Genomic DNA, 20,330 nt, shown 5'->3' on the forward strand with positions numbered 1-20,330 from the left:
GGATAAACATTTTTGACAAGATTACTTTATAGGAGTATTAGTTATTTATTCTATATAATAAAGGGCTAATATGCAAATAGACAAAATGGCGGAACAACCAACCAACCAGTTGCTATGATGTGCACTGACCACCAGGGGAACATGGTGGGTGTTGGCAGCAAAGAGGGGAACATGGTGGGCAGTGGCCATGGTGGGGATGGTGGCGCAGGTGAGTGGAGGTGCCAGACCAAGGCTGGGCACCAGTCACTGTCATCAGGGCAAGCCTCTGGTGGTTACTAAAAATTCTTTGCTCCCACGTGCCACAGTACCACCTGGCGTTCACACCTGCTGCTGGCGGTGGCTCCGTTTACACCCACAGCTGGTGCTAGAGTTGCTGCTCACACCCACTGCCGGCGCACCTGAGGGCTTGTCCACCTCCCCCTGCTCCTGAGGGGTTATCAGGGCAGCAGATGCTGCTCACATCCTTTGAAGGTACCAGACCTGCTTGAACCCACTGCTGGTACCAGCCCCAATCACTTTGCACTGTCAGAAGGTGTGAGCAGGCCCGGCGCCATCAGTGCATGGAAGCAGTGGCGTTGAGAACGGGGACTGCGGGCAGAAAGGGGACCGGGGGCAGGAAGGATGGGCAGAGACCTGCCCATGTGCCCACCGCAGCCTCACGGCCCACAGTTCATTTCAAGGTACACGAATTCGTGCACTGGGCCCCTAGTTGCTGTATAACAAGTTACCACAAATTTGGGTAGCAGCTGAAAATAACAGCCATTTATTACCTCACAGTTCCTATAGGTCAGGAATCTGGGCGCACTATGGTTGGGTGGTCTGTGCAGGTCTCTGTGGGAGCTCATTGAGAAGCCTAGAGCCCTCTTTCTTCTACACTCCATCAGGCTGTTGGCTGCATTGAGCTCCTCGTACCTCTAGGCCTGGGACCTCAGCTCTGAGAGGCTGCCCTCTCCCTAGGCAGTTCACAGGCTGGTTTCTCCTTCTAGGCCAGCAGGGACGCGTCTGTTTGCTGCTTTAAGACTCTGCCTCTAGACTGTCTTTTACGGGGTGCCCCTGATTAGATCGGGCCCACTCAACATAATCTCCCTTCTGATGAGCTCACCACCAACTCATTTGAGACAGTAAATACACCTGCAAAATCCCTTAGCCTTTGGCATAACCTAATCTCGGGAGTGGCATGCGTTGTCCTCCCAGGTCCCACTCACACTCCAGGATGGCGGATTCGGCAGGTACCAGGGTGCGCACAGTAGGGCTGAGAATCCCGGTGCCCATCTTGGAATTCTGCCACAACATGTGATTCTGGACGTTAGAGATTTGGATCATAAAGTCTGCCACCTGGGAAGGCGTAGGTTAAAAGCAGGACCTTCTGGTCTTGTCTTCTTAACCTCACCAAAATATTGTCTAAGAAAAGACCTACTTAAGAAGACTCACCTTCGTGTTAAACTTTACAAAATGTAAAGACATTTGTACTCCAAAGCTGGTCTATCTAAACTGTCAACGCTAAGGTTTTCACCTTACTCTGTGTTGATGAAAATGGTAAAGAAAAATATTTAGCTTGGAAACTTGTTATGCTTTATAAAAATGACAAGATGTATGCGTACCATTTGTCCACATGTTGGCACACGCACATAAACACACACATACAGGTTCTGCAATAGCATGGCGGGGGGGGGGGGGGGGGGCGGGCCCGTGGGGCAGGAAATACTGCTGTGACCATTATGGGAAAATACCTCCTCCTACCCAGGGCACTTAACCTAGCCTAGTGGGGGGTTGAGGTTGAGGAAGGCTTCCTGGAGGAGGTGGCATTCTAGCTGAGTTCTGAAGGATGTGTATGCATGCACCAACACACACACTCACACACACACACACACACACACACACACACCCCTAAGGTGGAACTGGCCTGTGGTGGCCTATTCTCCGAGTGAGTGAGAGCTTCCTCTGACCATATGCCATCTAGGAAAAGAACGGAAAATGAAGAGATCCTTAAAATGTGAATAGAATCGTAGTTCGAGGACTCTGTCGGCATGTCAGAAGCTTACACACGCCTGGTTCTCCAAGACAGTGACTGATAGATTGCCAGGTGGCGTTGGTATAAAGGGGCTTTCGGGACAGCTGGTGGCCCAGGCCACCTTAGCTGCTGTTCCTGCAGGAACGTGCTGAAACCATGCAGAATTCCTTTCTGGGCTGGGAGCCATGGGCTGCTTCCACCCAGCAGCACTACATCCTCTGTGTTTTACCTTCTAAATATGGCTCCCTTCCACCCCACCCCCCTCCACCTTCACCGCTCCCACCCAGGTCTAAGCCACCATCATCCTTTGCCTGAGGCAGGGGTGGGGAACCTTTTTTTCTGCCAAGGGGCATTTGGGTATTTTTAACATAATTCTCAGGCCCTAAACTGGTTTGGCTCAGTGGATAGAGCGTCAGCCTGCGGACTGAAAGGTCCCGTGTTTGATTCTGGTCAAGGATATGTACCTTGGTTGCGGGCACATCCCCAGTGGGAGGGTGTGCAAGAGGCAGCTGATTGATGATTCTGTCTCATCGATGTTTCTAACTCTCTATCCCTCTCTCTTCCTCTCTGTAAAAAAATCAATAAAATATATATATATATATTTTTAAAAATCAACTTACAAATTGGCCTGCTATAGTTGGTCAAACATTTAATTAATTTACCCCTGATGCCTCAGGCAAAGGATGATGGTGGCTTAGACCTGGGTGGGAGCAGTGAAGGTGGAGGGGGGTGGGGTGGAAGGGAGCCTTATAGAGCCCTCAGGCCTGGTGTTCCCCACCCCTGGCTAAAGGATGGAGCAGCTTCTTTGCATTCTCCCTCGAGTCCCCTCCAATCACTTCCTATGGGAACCCCTTTCACGTCCCGCGTGGTTCAGGGTCCCGGTTCAGGGTTTGAGTTCTGGAGAAGGGCCGCACACAAATAGAAGAGAGACTAGAAGAAATTTAATTTGGCGATATGGGGGGCCAGGCGGGAGGCCACCTCTAGTGGGAAGACTGCCGCTAGGCTCTGGCCTTGCCATCCCTTTCATGGAGACTATGGGATACACCTATTATCCTTAAGCAGATTTGGGAGACACCCATAGCCCTTAGGCAGGTAAGAAATGGATTATCATATCAGTAAGGATTTACATGATTACAAGATGGGGAAGTTGCCTCAGTTACCATTGTCTCATTAGAGAGGGAGAGGTAAGCTTCAGGTTGACCAGCTTTTGTAGTGAGACAATGGTCAGTTTCTGGCAACTTCCCTGTAGAGCAGCCAGAGTCCTTTGCTTCCAAATTCAAAGCTGCTCAAACACCTCTTTGCATAAAATCCACCCACAATTTCTACCAGTGTGAAATGCCAAGGCCAAAGTTCTTAACTCATCCCATCAGGGTAAGTGGCTGCCCCCTCCCGCCTCTCCACACTATCCTGCAGTCCCAAAACATCGGTCCTTTTCCTTTTCCATTTTCAGTTCAAATGTGCCGCACTTCTTCCCAGCTCAGGGCTCTGCACAGCTGTGCCCTCTGACCTTCATGGTGAACGCCTACAATTCAGGGGTCCTCAAACTTTTTAAAGTGGGGGCCAGATCACGGTCCCTCAGAGAGCTGGAGGGCCGGACTATATGAACTACTAATTCCTACTGTAACACCTCGGCTGCGCTCACTGCCCAAAAAACCTGGCGGGCAGGATCAGACTCCTCTGCGGGCCGCATGTGGCCCGCAGGCCGTAGTTTGAAGACCCCTGGTACATCTTCAGAACTCAGCTAGCCTGCCACTTCCTCTGGGAAGCCTTCTCCACCCCTTACTCCCCTTGGTTAAGTCCAGGGGATCTTTTCCCCAAATGGCAACATTTCTGAAATATAGTGGCAACCATACTTGGGTAAAAACTGCTGTTTGAATTTTAACCCTGCTAAGTCTGGCCCCTGCATTTGATTAAAACACTGGGTACTTACTCAGCTTCCAGGTGGAGACCTGGAGGCTAAGGCAATTTTCCCTTGCCCGGGACCAGGCCCACAGGAGATTGATTCCCACTGACTCAGGAGCTTCAGGGATAGAAACTGTAGATAGCCTTTAGAGTCTAACCGCTGAGCTCTGCTTCTGTGTTATCGCTATTGCAAGACAGGGCCACATTCCAATGTCCAGCAGGATGTGACTGGGAACCAACCCTTCGGGCTGTCCCCAGTCTTTAGAATTTAGTCTTTAGGATTTAGAATTTAGAACAAAGGAAAATTCCTGTGGTTTGAACCTTTAAAAGGGACTGCCTACTCCTGAAACGTCATTTGGAGTCCACCTGCGTGTGGTGCTCTTGTGGCTGTCCTGCCCAGTCAATAAATCCTTGCCTGCTTTTTTAAAATTAATTAATCAGCCTCCGGTGGTCTTATTTTGAACCCAGGGTTCGACCCCACAACAATTTCCTGTCCCCGGTGCTACTGCAGACCCTGGCCACTCCCCAGCTTCTAGAATCTGTTTGCTCTCAACTTGAATCTGAGAGGGATTTTGTTATAGCCACTATGGAGAGGCTGCAATGGAAATGAACCCATGTGATTTGAAAGACCAGATCAGAAAAGGAGATATTGCAGTGTGCCACACGGCTTCCTGCTGGCTCAGTCGCTCCTCTCCTCTGTGGGGGAGCTCTGGCCGCATGCAGAGGCCACAAGCAGATGCTCCTAGCAGCAGCCCCCGCGGACAGCTAGCGGCAACTGGCAGACAGGCGAGTGAATAAACCTTCAGAGGATTCCAGCGCCAGCCTTCCAGCTACCCACCCGACACCACACCTGCCCAAATTGCCATTACTGGAGAACAAAATGAACGTTGTCATTTTACATCTCTAACTCTTCAAGAAATGGGGTGGTTTATCACACAGCCACAGTAACTGGGATATAATAACTTATATTTGTACCTTCCCTTCGAAGTATCTGTTACAGTTGAAATTTTACATGTGTGTGTGATTGTTTGATTCCTATCCTTGAAAGATTATTTTTATTTTTCATTCCTGGCACCTACACCCCTTACCAATGTATTCTCAGCTTTCCCACCCCTCTTCACATATAAAAAGAGATGTCATTTGGTCATTGATTGTATGCTCACTCATTTGATAAACGCTCACGGATGGTGCTCTGTGTCAGGAATTTATGATGAAGCATGAAAAGATGATGTCTATAAGGGACTGTGGGAGGGCAGAGAAGGGGTCAGTTTGATTGTGTTTTGGAGGATGCAGAGGTGCTCTCTGGGTAATGAAGAGACAGAACGCAGCTTCTGGCAAGGGAGATGATATGTGCCGATGACTGAGGCCAGGAAGCAGGCAGCCATCAGCAGGCGGTCCTGCACAGATTGAGCATGGATGAAAAATTCTTCAGGAAATGGTTCTTAAGGGCCAGGTTCTGTTGGCCTTCAATGCTGTGGGTAAATGCTTAGAATTCAACTCCCACAAAAAAAATAAATTAAAAAAATATAAAGACTTTGAAGGTTTGGAAGCAGCTGTAGAACTATCCCAGTTCTTAATAGCACCAGGACTGGGAAAACTGGTTAAGTGGCTCCTGAACTGGTGCAGTGGGGACATAATGGAATCAGGACTAGGGGAATGAAGATAGGAGGGGAGGGACTATGGCAAAAGACACTTAGCAAAAATTCACCGCCTAGGAGGTGTTAGGCTGCTGTGTCACAGTGTTACATCAGCTCTAGAAAGCAGGGGTTCACCAACATTTTCTTAGTAAATATGTCAGGCTCTGCAAACCTCAGGATCTGTCTCACCCACGCATCCTACTGCTGTAGCGCAAAGGCAGCCAGAGATGATGGGCCACCGGGCGGGGGAGCGTGCATGTGTTCCAACAAACCACAGACATTGCAATAGGAATTTCAGACCATTTGCCCCCCCATCCAAGACTGAAATATCATGGCTGACAAGTACACGTAAGGAACTGTTTGACATTGAAATTGGGTCTCAAAAGAACTGGTGGCCCAGAAAGAAACTCACTACAGACTGATTCATATGCCTTTCAGCATAACGATTATTGCTTGTCTCATTTTTGATTCTTATAAGTATATTTCCAGTAGGACATGATCTCACTCATCTAGGGGAAATGATAAACAACATAGACTGATGAACAAGAACAGATCCAGAGATAAGGAGCCATGGGTCAGACTGTTGGACCTCAAAGGGAGGGTGGGGATAAAAGGGAGAGACCAACAAAGGACTTATGTGCACACATATGAGCCTAACCAGTGGTCAAGGACAATAGGGGAGTAGGGCATGAGTGGGGGGGGGGGGGGGGGGGGAGAGGATTAGAATGGGGGGGGGGGTTGAGGACAAATATGAACCTTAATCAATAAAGAAATTTAAAAAAATAAATTTCAGGCCCTAGCTGGTTTGGCTCAATGGAAAGAGCGTCAGCCTGAAGACTGAAGGGTCCAACATAGGATTCTGGCCAAGGGAACATGCCTGGGTTGCTGGCTCAGTCCCCAGTGGGGGGCGTGCAGTAGGCAGCCGGTCAATGATTCTCATCATTGATATTTCTATCTCTCTCTCCTTCTTCCTTCTTCTCTAAAATCAATAAAATCTATTTTTTTAAAAAATAGGAATTTCAGGATTTTCACGTGTCGCGAAGTAGTCTTCTCTTCTGGCCTTTTCCCAACTTTCACAAAATGGAAATATCATTCTGAACTTGCTTGTGAAGTCGGGCAAAAGCAGGTGGCAGGGTTGGTTTGCCCACCAGCGCTGCAGAAGGCGTTACACAGTCCTTACGTTTCAGGGTAAGAGCTTCCACCCCAGGCCCTCCGGAGCCCCGCCCTCCCCGGCGCACAGGCCACGCCCCCCGGGCGGGGCGGCGCATGCGCGTCCTGCCCACGGGCGGGGGCGGGGCGGACCGCGGCTCTGGCTTCCAACATGGCGCACGCTGGCGGCTGCGGCGGCTCCGGGGGCCGGGGGCTGAGTGGCGCCCGCTGGGGTCGCTCGGGCTCGGGGGGCCACGAGAAGCTGCCGGTGCACGTGAGTGGCGCCCTATTCCTCCCTCGGGAACCCCGTCGTCCGGCCCCGCGCCCCCCAGCCTGGGCCCCGCCCGGCCCCACCTCGGCCCCTCCTCCGTGCGGCCCGGGACCCCGGACCCCTGTCCTCTCACCTTGGCCCCCCGCGGTGGCCGGCCCGTCCCCCTCCCCGCCGGAGACTTGCACCTCCAGTTTCCTCCACTGACCCGGGCCCGTGGGGATCCTCCCCCGCCCCTTCCCTTTCCTCGCAGGTGGAGGACGCCCTCACCTACCTGGACCAGGTGAAGATCCGCTTCGGCAGCGACCCCGCCACGTACAACGGCTTCCTGGAAATTATGAAGGAGTTCAAAAGCCAAAGGTACCTGCGGGGGGGCCCTCCCCACCCCGGGGGACCCCTCCCCACCCCGGGGGACCCCTCCCCACCCTGGGGGACCCCTCCCCACCCCGGGGGGGGCCGCGGTCGGGCTGGGCGGGTGGACGTGCCCCAGCTGCGTGACCTTGCACAGGTTGTCGAACCTCTGGAAGCCTCAGTTTCTTCGGAAAACGAGAGTGTAGAGTCTTCCTTTTGTGGAGCTGTTATGGGGGTTCCGGGGAGGAGGGCAAGTATGGGTGTGAGGCGAGAGAGGCGAGTCCGACCAGTGGAGAGTCTGTCTTCAAAATGTTGGATTTTTAAAAATATATATATTTTATTGATTTTTTTACAGAGAGGAAAGGAGAGGGATAGAGAGTTAGAAACATCGATAAGAGAGAAACATTGATTCAGCTGCCTCTTGCACACCCCCCATTGGGGATGTACCCGCAACCAAGGTACGGGCCTTTGACCGGAATCGAACCTGGGATCCTTGAATCCGAAGGCCCATACTCTATCCACTGAGCCAGACTGGTTAGGGCTGGATTTTTTTTTTTTTTTTATGAATTTTGTTCATCCAGGACTTTAAAAAATATTTTTAAAGCACTGCATTAAAATGTTATCTTTTTAAAAAATATATATTTTATTGATTTTGTACAGAGAGGAAGGGAGAGAGAGAGAGAGTTAGAAACATCGATGAGAGTGAGTCATCGATCAGTTGCCTCTTGCACACCCCCTACTGGGGATATGCCTGCAACCAAGGTACATGCCCTTGACCAGAATCGAACCCGGGTCCCTTCAGTCCCCAAGCCAACGCTCTATCCATTGAGCTAAACCGGTTTTGGCTAAAATGTTATGTTGATTATTGAATGTTTTGGCACTTTCTCCCTCCTCACTGCCCCCCACCCCCAAATCTTGTCCCCAAGGTGAGTGTCTCACTTACACATCCCCCTAGTCCCAGGCCTGCTAAGAAGTTATGCACATAAAATGCTTAGTAAGGTTCCTAGCATTTTATTTTATTTTATTTTATTTTTCTCATTTTTTTAATTAAGGTATTATATGTGTACATATACCAATCCCCACCCCACCCCCATCCTGGCATTTAAGGAGGCGTTTAAAACACATTAGCTGTGTTTGTAGGCGCAGAATCAGGAGGGTTAGAGGTCCGTAGGCGACCTCAGGCGACCTCACAATCATGCCCTCGTGTGACAGGAGGCTCGCTGCGGCTTAGGGGACAGTGCAGGACTAGAACTTGGGTCCTCTGAGACTTAGGTTCTCCATGATCACATTCCTACCATGCTGCTTCTCCCTCTGAGGAAATATGGCAGGGTCTGGTTTTTTGGACGAGCACTCTGCCAAGGCCTTGACCCCAGCTGCAGCCATGAGGGGAGACCCCCTCCCCCCCCTCGAATTTTTAAGCAGTTCCCGTACTGGTAGGGCCCTTGGTATTTATGCATTGTAATCAGCTGCTGGGATCAACTGCTATGTCATAGTTGATCTCCAAGTCATTTAAAATAAGGGAATGCATCTCATCTCATCATTTAGAGGGCTTCAAGTCCAGGACTCACAGTCACCTGATATTTTTGGCACTGAGTTACAGGTGCTTGGAGTGTTTGGGGGAGCTGTGCTGGGTGACTGTTCTGTGGTTCTCTCCAGGGGCGCAGGGAGCCCAGGCCTGGCTGCCCTAGAAGTACATCACCGTCAGAGACTTCCCCCAGTCACATTTTGGGGTGCTTTGTGGTCAGTGAGAAGCTGGTCACATGGCACTGTCATGGAGTCTAGAATAGATTTTACTTCGGTTTCCCAAGACGCTTTTGCCCACTCCTGATCTTTATTCCAGCATCGATACTCCTGGAGTCATCCGACGAGTCTCACAGCTCTTCCACGAACACCCTGACCTCATTGTTGGATTCAACGCTTTCCTTCCCCTGGGGTACAGAATCGACATTCCCAAGAATGGCAAGCTAAACATTCAGTCGCCTCTGTCCAGCCAGGTATGCTGCTGCAGTGGTTTGAGTGATCTGGGCCTTAACGCAGCCTTCACTGGTCCTCGGGGACTCAGGTCGGACGCGTGTCTGGTGTATTGTGTTGCCGGAAAACCAGTACAGTCTTTTTCTAGACGTGCTATCCTAGCACAAATCTAAATAGGGAGAAACACCTATACAGGCAGCCTCTGCTTCCCAGATCGGTCGTTTGGAGGAGCTGTGCTTGTGAATGTCAGGGGGCATTGTCTTGTACTGTTTTATGCCCGGTCATAATAACCTCATAATAACCTCATCCTCTGTGGCCGAACTCTTGCCCTGGGGCCTTCCCGGTGAGGGCACTAGGCAGGTCATGCTTGTACTTGGGCATGTGATCACTCCGATCACCCTTGGTGCCACCCATAAAATGAAGCCGTTGGGATGTGGGTGTTAATGGCCATTGTTATACTCACCAGCAGAGCCACTGGCTCAGCTCAGGCTTGTGGCTTTGGTCTCTTCTCTCGAGGACAGCTTGCTGTCTCCTTTATCTGGAATCCGAAAGCCTATTTGAGCCTTACTTTTATAAGGTCATTATTGTTTTCCCCACCTCGGCCCTGGTGCAATATAAGGTATAATGTTTAGCTGCGAGTGGCGGGGGTGGGGGGTGACCAGAGCAGTGAGGGTGCTTAGTAGTTAGTGTCCCTGACTCTACCCACCAGGTCCTCACCCAGTGGAGGCAGTCAGAAATGTCACCAGACATTGCCAGGTGTCTCATGAGGGTAAAATTGCCCCTGATGAGTACCACTGGTCTAAGTGAACCTGCTCTTACAACCTCCTCCATCTCTGTCCCCGGGGTTTTAATGGGGAAGGTAAAAATCCACTGTAGGGAAGCATCTTGCAGGTTTCTCCTCTGATGAGAGTGTCCTATTAAAGGAGGGAGTCAGGTTTGAAAGGAGACAGTGAGAGGCCTTCATAAGGCAAGCTCCACCTTCAGTGTGTTGTCTCAGTAAAGCTGAGGAGCACATCTCAGTTTGAAAAAGGAACTTGGAAGCCTGTGGCTGCTGAATTCCAAAGAGCTTCCATTTCGCATTTTCGAATGGAGCTGCAGATCCAGATGTGGGACTCGTGCCTCCAGACAGCAAAAGCCTTGGCAGGATTCATCTCTGTGAAATAGTCACAGCTGGGGAGGAAACCAGCTCGCTGGCATAGTGTGCACGGAGCACTTGGTGCGTCTGAAGTGCCCTGTAAACTCGGGGTGTCGTTACCATCATTTGCTAAGAAAGAGCAGGATGGAAGTTCTGAATTGTGCTCACTCTACGGACACGGCCTTTCTCGGTCTCTGCCTGTGGGAGTCCCTCTGCTCTGGGCTGGATCTCCACGTGAACTGCCCGGTGGTGGCCCTGCCCAAACTAGCCCGGGGCCCCTGCTGGTACACACTCCAGGGAGGGCTCTGGTAGAGGAAACAGACCAGACCAGTCTGTCTCCCCCTGGCTCCCTTAGGTGACGAAGGTTCATTAACTCGAAGGAAGGCGGGAGAGAACTTAGTTAACAGCCACTAAAGGGCTTTATAGTCTTGTTTCAGCCGGAAGAAGCCACATCCAGGGCCTGCTCCCTCAGCTGGAGAGGTGCGTTCTGGAACATACCAGCCCACACAGCTTCAGTCAGCGGTTAGGACCAGCAGGGTTTTCAGCCTCCTTTGTTAGTGCCCTCAATGCCAGGCACAAATGGCACGCTTGCTGGCTTCCTGGAGTCCTTTGAGAGGCTAGAATAGCTGGAGATCATTCCACGGCTTCCTATACACAGTGCCCTGGTGACTTTTTAAAAATTGGTTTTTATAGTCTCACTGTTTTGAAGTACAGCTCTATTCTTTTCATTTTTCACTTTTTCATGAGTCCTGTCAACTACAGACAAGGAGAGAGTAGCTCTGAGAGGTGCTGAGGAAGAAAAGTAAGGGTGCTCCAGCCTCTGGGGAGCCCTTCGCGTGGGTTTCTCAGCCTTGGCACCGTGGCCTTTGGGGCTGGATCATTCTTTCTCTTGGAGGCGTCCTGTGCTCTGCAAGGCACCGAACAGCCTCTGTTCTCCACCCACCCGATGCCGGTAGCACTCCCTCCTCCGGTATGACAACTTAAAAGCGTCTCCAGACATTGCCAAGTGTTCCCTGAGGGGCAGAAGCACCCCAGCTGAGAACACTAGTCTGTAGAGGAGGACTGACGGACGTGGGCCATGGTGAGGGAAGCATGGCCGGAGGAGGGCCGGGGACCACGGTGGGAAGAACGTCCCCTTGCTGGGGCCACAGCCTGCTGAGTCGGCACTATTTTGGATCCAGTCATCTGGGCCTCAGTTGTTACCTCACCTCTGCAGTCCCTCCACTGTCACCTCCAAGTCATTCTCGCACCACATTTGTTTGTATATTTCAGAGTAGCAAAGGCAGGAAAAAAATTTAAAAGCCACTGTTTCTTGTTGATTTGCCTTCCCTGGAAAACTGGGAGTCCTGATCAGGCATGACCCTCGCCTGTCTTGGTCATGACTGTGTCCTCCGTTTGGCACATGTTGTCGGGGGAGAAACTATGTCAGTGGGTCCCCTTGAGGGCAGATCCTGTCATCTCGGAGCTGACTTTATGCTTGGCTGGGATGGTGGCCAGCTGGGACAGAGATAAACAAACAGATAAACCTTTAGGTGCCGCTTGTAAGAAAGTGGCCCTATTGCCTTCAAAGGGAAGCCTGCTTTCCTCTTTCTGGGGAGAGTCGTTTGGAAGTTCAGTCTCTTTCACTCACAGAGTAAGTATAGACATCTCTGTGTCAGGCCCTGAGGTTTATTGGAAGTTCTAGCTCTTGAGGTGCTTGCAGAGTTGAAGTGAGAACTGTTGCCATACAGATATGACGTACTCACAGTGGCTCACTCCAGGGGGAGTGGAAGGGGATGTGGCACTTGAAAATGCCCCCTCGGAGTGGCGTCGTGGGGAGCTTTGGGTGAATGCACAGCCTTCTGTAAAGCAAACCCTGACCCCAAGGCTGTTCCCCTCCCTGTCCTTCCATCTTCCACTGGGAGGTAATTAGCAGGAACACCCCAGAGTGTCTTAGAATGAATTCACTGCCCAGGAGAAGTGGCGTTTAGAATTGTGGCTGCTCTGGATCTGCTGTGTGTCTGCTTTCCTTAGCTCAGACTTTCTGGAGTTGCCTCTGCACCCACTGTTACCAGCTGAATTGTGTCCCCTTCCCAAATTCATACATTGAAGGCCTAACCCTCAGTGTGTTAGAATGGGACTATATTTGGAGATAGGTTTTTACAGAGATCATGATCCCTAATCCAATCTAACTGATATCCGGAGGAAATCTGGGCCCAGAGAGAGACCCAGGGTTGGGTGCACACAGAGAGACAGCCATGTGAGGACACCATGGGAAGGCGGCCATCTACAAGCCAAGAGGCCTCAGGAGAAACCAGCCTCCACATCTCTGAGGAATAAGTTCCTGTAATTGAAGGTGTCCAGTCTGTGGTATTTTGTTCTGGCATCTCCAGCAGATTGGTACACCCACCCAGCTGATGGGCAGGCAGTGTGCCCAGCAGTCCTCATCCCACTCCAGGGCCTTCTTGGCCAGGGGTTGGTGCAGGTGGGCTGCTGGGCGCCCAGGTGGTGGAAACAGTAGAAGTTTGTTCCTTCACCTGTTCATCTGATCATTCCCCAGCAGTGGGGGGAGGTTACTCTGTCCCAAGTTCTGTTCCAGGCATCGGGGATGTAGTTGTGAACAAAATAGAATCTCTGTCTTCTCTGTCTTCATGATGTTTGCCATCTGGTCAGGGTGGGCAGACGACAAAATAAGTACAATATGTTACAGTAAGAGGAAAACAGCCAGAAAGGGGCTCAGAGTGCTGGAAGACGGGGGCATTTTAGTTGGGCACAGGATGGTTCCAGAAGACTTCTTGGGAAACAGCCTCTGCTTGCTGGGGATCTGCAGCATACCGAGGGTCACTCCTGACGGCCCAGCTCCTGTCAGTGGCCGAGAGAGGCTGTCATAACCACATGCAAAATTCCAGTTAAGAAACACAAATATCGCCGTGGGCGTGGGTCCTGTCCCACTAAGAACTAGGATTCTGAGTGCACAGGAGAGAGACGTGTGTCTTTTTTATTTGTATTGATGGGAAAGCACACAAATGAAGAGCATGCTTGATGACTGGACAGGGCCCATCTCTTCTCTCAAGTGACTTGCCCTGGGCTAACACCAACAGTCCCGCAGTTCCATGTAGCCTGGACAGGGGGCCCCCTTATCTGCAGGGCCCCAGTTTTATACCTGCTAAGAGTAGGTGCTTTACAGCTGAAAACAATCTTGCTGAAATGGGCTGGCAAAAAGTGTAGGAAGATTTCTTTTATAAAGAGGCCAAAACTCCACTCTGAAAATGATTCAGCAATCCACATTTTATACATTTCTTGCAAATGCTAAGTTTTTAAAGTGTAGAGTGTTTCTGAAACCTTCGTGTTCTCTGTCTGAATCAGTTGGAAGGGATCAGGCCAAGTTCATCAGACTTACCCAGGAGAGCACAGACCACAGCAGGCCCAGGAGGAGCCACCTGCTTGTTCTGTGGGGCCCCCCATCGCATTCCTCCCTCCAGGCCTGCAGGCGGCACCTTTATTCTGCCTCTGATTGAAATACTTGGCTTTGTGCGAGGTTTTGTCTTTTCTCATACAGATAGTGGTGTTTGTCTGGCGTTTGTCACTATGTTTTTGGTGTCAGGCTGACAGTCACTGTCATATTGTTGTCAGGAGAATTCGCACAACCACAGCGACTGTACTGAGAACTACAAACAACAGCTGCTGTACAAAGAGGACAAGCCCCAGGTGCCCTTGGAGTCGGATTCTGTGGAGTTCAACAACGCGATCAGCTATGTGAACAAGATTAAGACCCGCTTTCTGGACCACCCTGAGATCTACAGGTCATTCCTGGAGATCCTGCACACTTATCAGGTAAGAGCCTCCCTCAGGCCACACCTCCCTGCGGCTCTTCCTGGTGCAATCCAATGTCGGGTGCATTTTCTTGTCTGAATTCATGGAATCCTGTAAAAATCTGATAAGTTCTTGTTTTTGCATTAATTTTTTTACTGTGATAAAATGTAGATAATGTAAAACTTAGCATTTTAACCATGTTTAAGTGTCCAGTTCAGTGGCATTAAGTACATTCACATTGTTGTGCAGCCATCACTACTATCCTGCTCCAAAACTCTTTTCACCTTGTAAAATGGAAACTGTCCCTATTAAACACTAACTCCCCGTCCCCTTTTCCAGCCATGGCACCCACCCTTCTTTCTGTCTCAATGAATTTTTTGACTCCTCTAGGGACCTCATATAGTGGGATCATACGGTAATTGTCCTTTTGTGAATGGCTTATCTCACTCAGCACGTGTTGTAGCATGTGTCTGAATTTCTGTTTTAAGGCTGAATAATACTCCATTGTGTTGATGGAACAGATTTTGTTTATCCATTCATCTCTTGATGGACATTTGAATTGCTTCTAAACTTTGGCTGCTTTGAACATGGTGTACAAATACTTATTGGAGTTTGGTTTAGTTATGTTTTTAATGCACTCCTTGAGGCAGCTCTGTACCCAAGGAAACATACATCAGAAGGATTAAAAAATAACCTAAGGGGTGCTCTTGTTATAGGATGACTTCATTATTGTTTAGACCACACAGTTTTTATTTCTGCTGATTACAGCTGTGCAGGCACTGAGGCAACAGAGGTGAATGGTTGCTGCTGCTTAGGAGTTCAGTCTAGAAGTGGGAGAAACTTGAGATGTTTAGGGTGGAAAAGAGGGGACATGCAAAGAAGTATGTCAGGGTTAGTGGTTGCCAACCATGTAAAGGTCAAGAGAAGATACTCAGGTTGAATCTTGGCATATGGGCCAGACCCATGAGGTACAGATAAAGGATGGAATCTCTGTGTTGGGAACAGCTGATGCGAAGGCCGAGGGGTCAGAAGGAGACTTAACAGGAAGCACAGGCAGGCCAGTGCTGAGAGACATCTGTGTCATGCAAGGGCTTGGGCATCATCCTCTTCCAGACATGGTGTTTCTGACACCTTTTATTTTCCTAAGCAGCAGAACCCACTTTAAAAAAACGAAATCTTCTGCACAACCTTGATAAGTGAGTTAAATAAGTGGGATTCTCTTTAGCATAAGTGTGTACGGTCAGATAAATTGTTCCCTGAAAACCTAGCGGAGTGTTTTGATGCAACAAACTTTTGCTAGTGGTGCTGGCGGTGTGCATGGCCCATCTGGCTCATGTCTAGTAGGTAGTGCTTGTGCAGCAGTAAGAACTTGCTTCTCACAGATGAGCAATTGCAGTGGCAGCTGTCAGCATTGGATCTGGGGTGTGGGGGCAGTGATGTTCGGGAACATAGAACCTTATGGGTCCTTCACAGCTTCCATGAGGTCATAGTTTAGGGGCTGGAAGAACCATTATAGAGAGGAGACTGGGAGGTGTCTGTTCTGTTGATGGTAATGAGGCAGAGAAGTTAGACTTACTTATCTAAGCTTATATTGACGGGACACAGACTCATTCAGAGAAGACTCAATGGTGAAGGTACAGCTTGGTGTCCTCCAGCCAGAGCCTCTGGGAGTTGGTGCCTGGGACTCATCCCAGTTATGACTCCACATCTGGCCCAGCACCTGCATTTCAAACAAGCCTCCTGGTGATCCAGACCCGAGGCTGTCTGTTTCTTCAGGAGGAGCCAGGAGCCTGAGTTTTTGTGTGAGTTATCTTGATTTTAGAACATTGGCTTGGATTTTTTTTTTTTAATATATTTTATTGATTTTTTACAGAGAGGAGGGGAGAGTGATAGAGAGCTAGAAACATCAATGAAAGGGAAACATCGATCTGCTGCCTCTTGCACACCCCCTACTGGGGATGTGCCTGCAGCCAAGGTACATGCCTTTGCCCGGAATCGAACCTGGGACCTTTGAGTTTACAGGCCGACGCTCTATCCACTGAGCCAAACTGGTTTTGGCTGGCTTGGATTTTTAAAAGACACTGAGGCCCACAGCAAGCAGTTCTGGGTAAATTTAGCCGTGTGTTCCTGGGTTTTATGTCTGTTAGGTCTTTGTTCAGATCTTAGCTCTGCCACCTGAGCCCTTTCCCTCACCTGCCTGAACCTCAGGTTCTAATCTGTCAAATGGCTGTAACACTGGTGGTGCTGACCCCTGGATTAAATGCAGCTTTACTAAGGTCCTCGATGCACAGTGCTTGCCTAGGGTCAGCTGAGGAGAGCTGGCTCCATTATCCAGCTGCATACAGATGTCCCATGTGTACTTGGATGAACACAGCCAGTTCTGCCCTATGTGACACGTGACATCCTAGCAGTGACCTTGCTCTGGAAATTGCACGCGCCACAGGGCTTATGGGAAAACAGGGTCAGGACACAACACTGGGAAACTGTTAGTGACATGTTAAAGAAGGCACCTACTAAAAATGGTAACTTCATTGTAAACATTAAATGGCTAAGAATGACATAAATACCACAGCACTTCTGGCACTTGACCTTGAAAGGACTTGTGGTTCATTTGTGGGTGTGGGAAGGTTGCAGCCGGTGGGTCACTGTGAGATGCTGGGAGGTTTCCTGAAATGGGACAGACATTGTAACTCCCGATGGGGATGGGGATGGGGATGGCTGGTCGCTCCTGACAGGTATGGCAGATTGCTCCTAACAGGTGTTGAAGGAGGGCAGTTAGATTCCCACACTACTCAGTGCAATTTTCTGCTCTTACCCAGGGCTTCTCACATAAGCAATCATAAAATCCACGCTGCACTCAGATGATTCCTTAGTACATGTCAAGCTCAAACAGATGCGCTTCCAAAACAAATGTTAGAACAGAACTGACCAAGTCTGGGAACATCTCTGTGTCCCTAAGTCAGGGTGTGCATCCATAACGTGGTCATAGATAGCACCACGCTTCCCTGTGCCAGTCTTCCTTTCCACCTTGTGGTTCTCACATCCTCGTTGGAAAAACCAGTCCTTTTCATCTTTGTCGATCCAATGAGCGAAGTGGCACTGTTTGACGGTTTTCTTTAAACGTCACCCAGTTTGGTCATTGTTTCATGTGTATAGAGGTGACTTAATTCTCTGAACTGAGTGGTCTTTGCCCATTTCCCCTTTGTCTTTAAAGTGTCCTGGTGGCTTTGGTGGGGGACAAGGCAGTTATTTTCCACTCTTCAATAGGTGCTACCGATGCAGGATTGAAAGCTCGCTTCCCTCAGGTGCAGCAGGCCGGGCGGAAGGGAGACATGGGCTCGTTCCCCTTGTAGCTGTGGAGTAGGCATGCTGATGGGAATGTCCTTCACTCTGGGAGGGCCCCGGCCTTAACACCTCTTACTTGGTCATATTCTCAGGTGTAAAGTTGAAAGGAACTTATTTTTAACTAGAGGCCCAGTGCATGAAATTCATGCACTGGAGGGGAGGGGTGTCCCTCAGCCCAGCCTGCACCCTCTCCAATCTGAGACCCCTCAGAATCGGGCCTAAACCAGCCGTCAGACATCCCTCTCACAATCCCAGACTGCTGGCTCCCAACCACTCACCTGCCTGCCAGTTGATCACCCCCTAACTGCTCCCCTGCTGGCCTAATTGCCCCCAACTGCCTTCACTCGTTGGCCTGGTGCCCCCAACTGCCCTCCCCTGCAGTCGTGGTCTCCCCTCCCCCCTCGACTGCGCTCCCCAGAAGGCCTGGTGCCCCCCAACTGCCCTCCCTTGCAGGTCTGGTCCCCCCCAATTGTCCTCCTGTGCCCACCTGATTGCCCCCAACTGCCCTCCCCTGCCGGCCCCGTGCCCCCGCAACTGCCCTCCCCTGTTGGCCTGATCGCCCACAACTATCTTCCCCTGCCAACCATCTTGTGGCAGCCATCTTTGATTACATGGGGGAGGCCATCTTGTGTGAGGGTGTGAGGGTCAATTTGCGTATTATCTCTTTATTATATAGGATATCCAACTTGGGTTTTGCTCTCAGCTTCCTGCCCTCCCAACCCAGGTCCCTGCCGGTCTTTATATAGTTACTTTGAGCTCTGAGTCAGGCCATCAAGTATTGGTGACTCTGGTGAACCGTTTGGTGGCCCTTCTCTTTACCTTCTTTCCTTAAAGGCCCAGCACTAGTTCCACATTCCCTGCCCAGCAAAACATGCTCCCTTACCCTTGGGCGGGCTGAGACCATGTCCCTGTCCATATCCCCTCCACTCTCCTAGCACAGGCCCCATCCAGGGCCAGGGCTCAGGCTGTGCTGTGGAACGGGGTTCGGACACAAGCACATACGACTGTTCTCCAGGCAGGGGAGCCCGATACGGGGCACCCCAAGGTGGGCCCCTCTGTAGTCCTTCTGTCTTCTCCACGGTGGGATGCCTGAATGTCACAGCCTAAGTACCTGGTTCCTTGGCTAAAAACTCATTTTTCTTTCCCAACAATTGGCAGAAAGAGCAGCTGGGCACAAAGAGCCGACCCTTCCGAGGCATGTCTGAAGAGGAGGTGTTCACCGAGGTGGCAAACCTCTTCCGGGGCCAGGAGGACCTGCTCTCAGAGTTTGGACAGTTCCTGCCTGAAGCCAAGCGGTCCCTGGTGAGTATACAGAGCACCCACCCTGCCCAGAGGCACCTTCTCAGCCAGGGCCCCATGCCTCAGTGCAGCTCCCAGAGCCACGCCAGGCTGTCCAACCCCCAGGACATACTGGCTTCCCACAGGAGCCGCACAGACTCCCAGGGAGGCTCCCATCACAGGCTCCTCCTCCACCTCCACGTCAAGTGGGAGTACGGCTTCTCAGTGTGGACAGTGCCAGACGGCAAGGGCTGCTTTGGTAGGTGGAGATCAGGGGAGGGGACCTTGTATTCCTCCTGACCTTCAGTCCTATGACAAGGACCGCAGAGCCACCTGCCTTGTAACCAGGGCTCTGTGGGTAATTTTTCCATTGAATTTTTTAGAGTGGGAGGGAGGGAGGAGGAGAGAGAAAGAAACATTGATGTGAGAGAGACACATCAATTGGTTGCCTCTTGGGCGTGTAAGACGTGGGAGCTGGGGATTGAACCTGGAACCTAGGTATATGCCCTTGACTGGGAATCAAACCCACAGCCCTGTGGTTCGCAGGCCGATGCTCTAACCGCTGAGCCCAGCCAGGGCTGGACCGTACTCTATGCTTTAGTTGACACTTGAGTCATTTCTACTTTTTGGCTGTTGTGAGTATACATGTGTGTCGAAGGATTTGTTTGAGTCCCTGTTTTCAATTCCTTGGGGTCTATACCTAGAAGTGGAATTGCTGAGTCTTGTTGCAACTCTGTGTTTTGGAAGAACTGCCCAACTGTTTTCCATAAGCAGCCACACCATTTTATGTTCTCACTAACAATTTCTCCCCATCACCAACACTTGGCAATATATATATTATTGATTTCAGAGAGAGAGAGAGAGAAATATCAATGATGAGAATGAGAGAATCATTGATCAGCTGCCTCCTGCATGTCCCACACTGGGGATCAAGCCCGCAATCAAGGCACAATCTGCCTTGACCGGGAATCAAGTTGTGACCTGGTTCATAAGTCGATGCTCAACCACTAAGCCACATGGCCAGGCTCCTTTATTTTTTTTTTTTATTTTTTTATTTTTTAAAAATATATATTTTATTGATTTTTTACAGAGTGGAAGGGAGAGAGATAGAGAGCTAGAAATGTCGATGACAGAGAAACATCGACCAGCTGCCTCTTGCACACCCCTTACTGGTGATGTGCCTGCAACCAATGTACATGCCCTTGACCAGAATCGAACCTGGGACCTTTCAGTCCGCAGACCGACGCTCTACTACTGAGCCAAACTGTACTTCGGCTCCTTTTTTTTTTTTTTTAATTATAGCCTTCATGGTTGGTGTGAAATGGCATCTCATTGCGGTTTTTATTTTTATTTCTGTGCTGGCTAATGATATTGTACTTTTTTTTTCATGTACTTAGTGGCCATTTGTATCTTCTTTGGAGAAATGTGCATTCAAGTCTGTTGCCCATATTTTAGTTTGTCTCTTTGTTGTTGAGTTGTAAGAATTCTTTA

At 50.1% G+C, this 20,330-nt stretch overlaps 1 protein-coding gene across 2 annotated transcripts in view; it reads left to right on the top strand.

Moving 5' to 3' along the window:
• The first annotated feature begins 6,840 nt into the window (after positions 1–6,840).
• The window catches only part of SIN3B (SIN3 transcription regulator family member B), a 38,035-nt gene continuing 24,545 nt past the window's right edge, over positions 6,841–20,330 (top strand). The window contains exons 1-5 of one of the 2 annotated variants that reach the window (XM_084885841.1): positions 6,841–6,973; positions 7,221–7,327; positions 9,159–9,312; positions 14,037–14,237; positions 18,720–18,863. In XM_084885841.1, coding sequence (XP_084741967.1) covers positions 6,872–6,973; positions 7,221–7,327; positions 9,159–9,312; positions 14,037–14,237; positions 18,720–18,863 — 708 coding nt within the window. In that variant the 5' untranslated portion in view covers positions 6,841–6,871. The remainder of the gene's footprint in view (positions 6,974–7,220; positions 7,328–9,158; positions 9,313–14,036; positions 14,238–18,719; positions 18,864–20,330) is intronic. The other variant, XM_084885842.1, reaches the window with a different exon arrangement.

Source organism: Pipistrellus hanaki (genome assembly GCF_964339955.1).
Source record: "Pipistrellus hanaki genome assembly, chromosome: 5".
Classification (NCBI taxonomy): domain Eukaryota; kingdom Metazoa; phylum Chordata; class Mammalia; order Chiroptera; family Vespertilionidae; genus Pipistrellus; species Pipistrellus hanaki.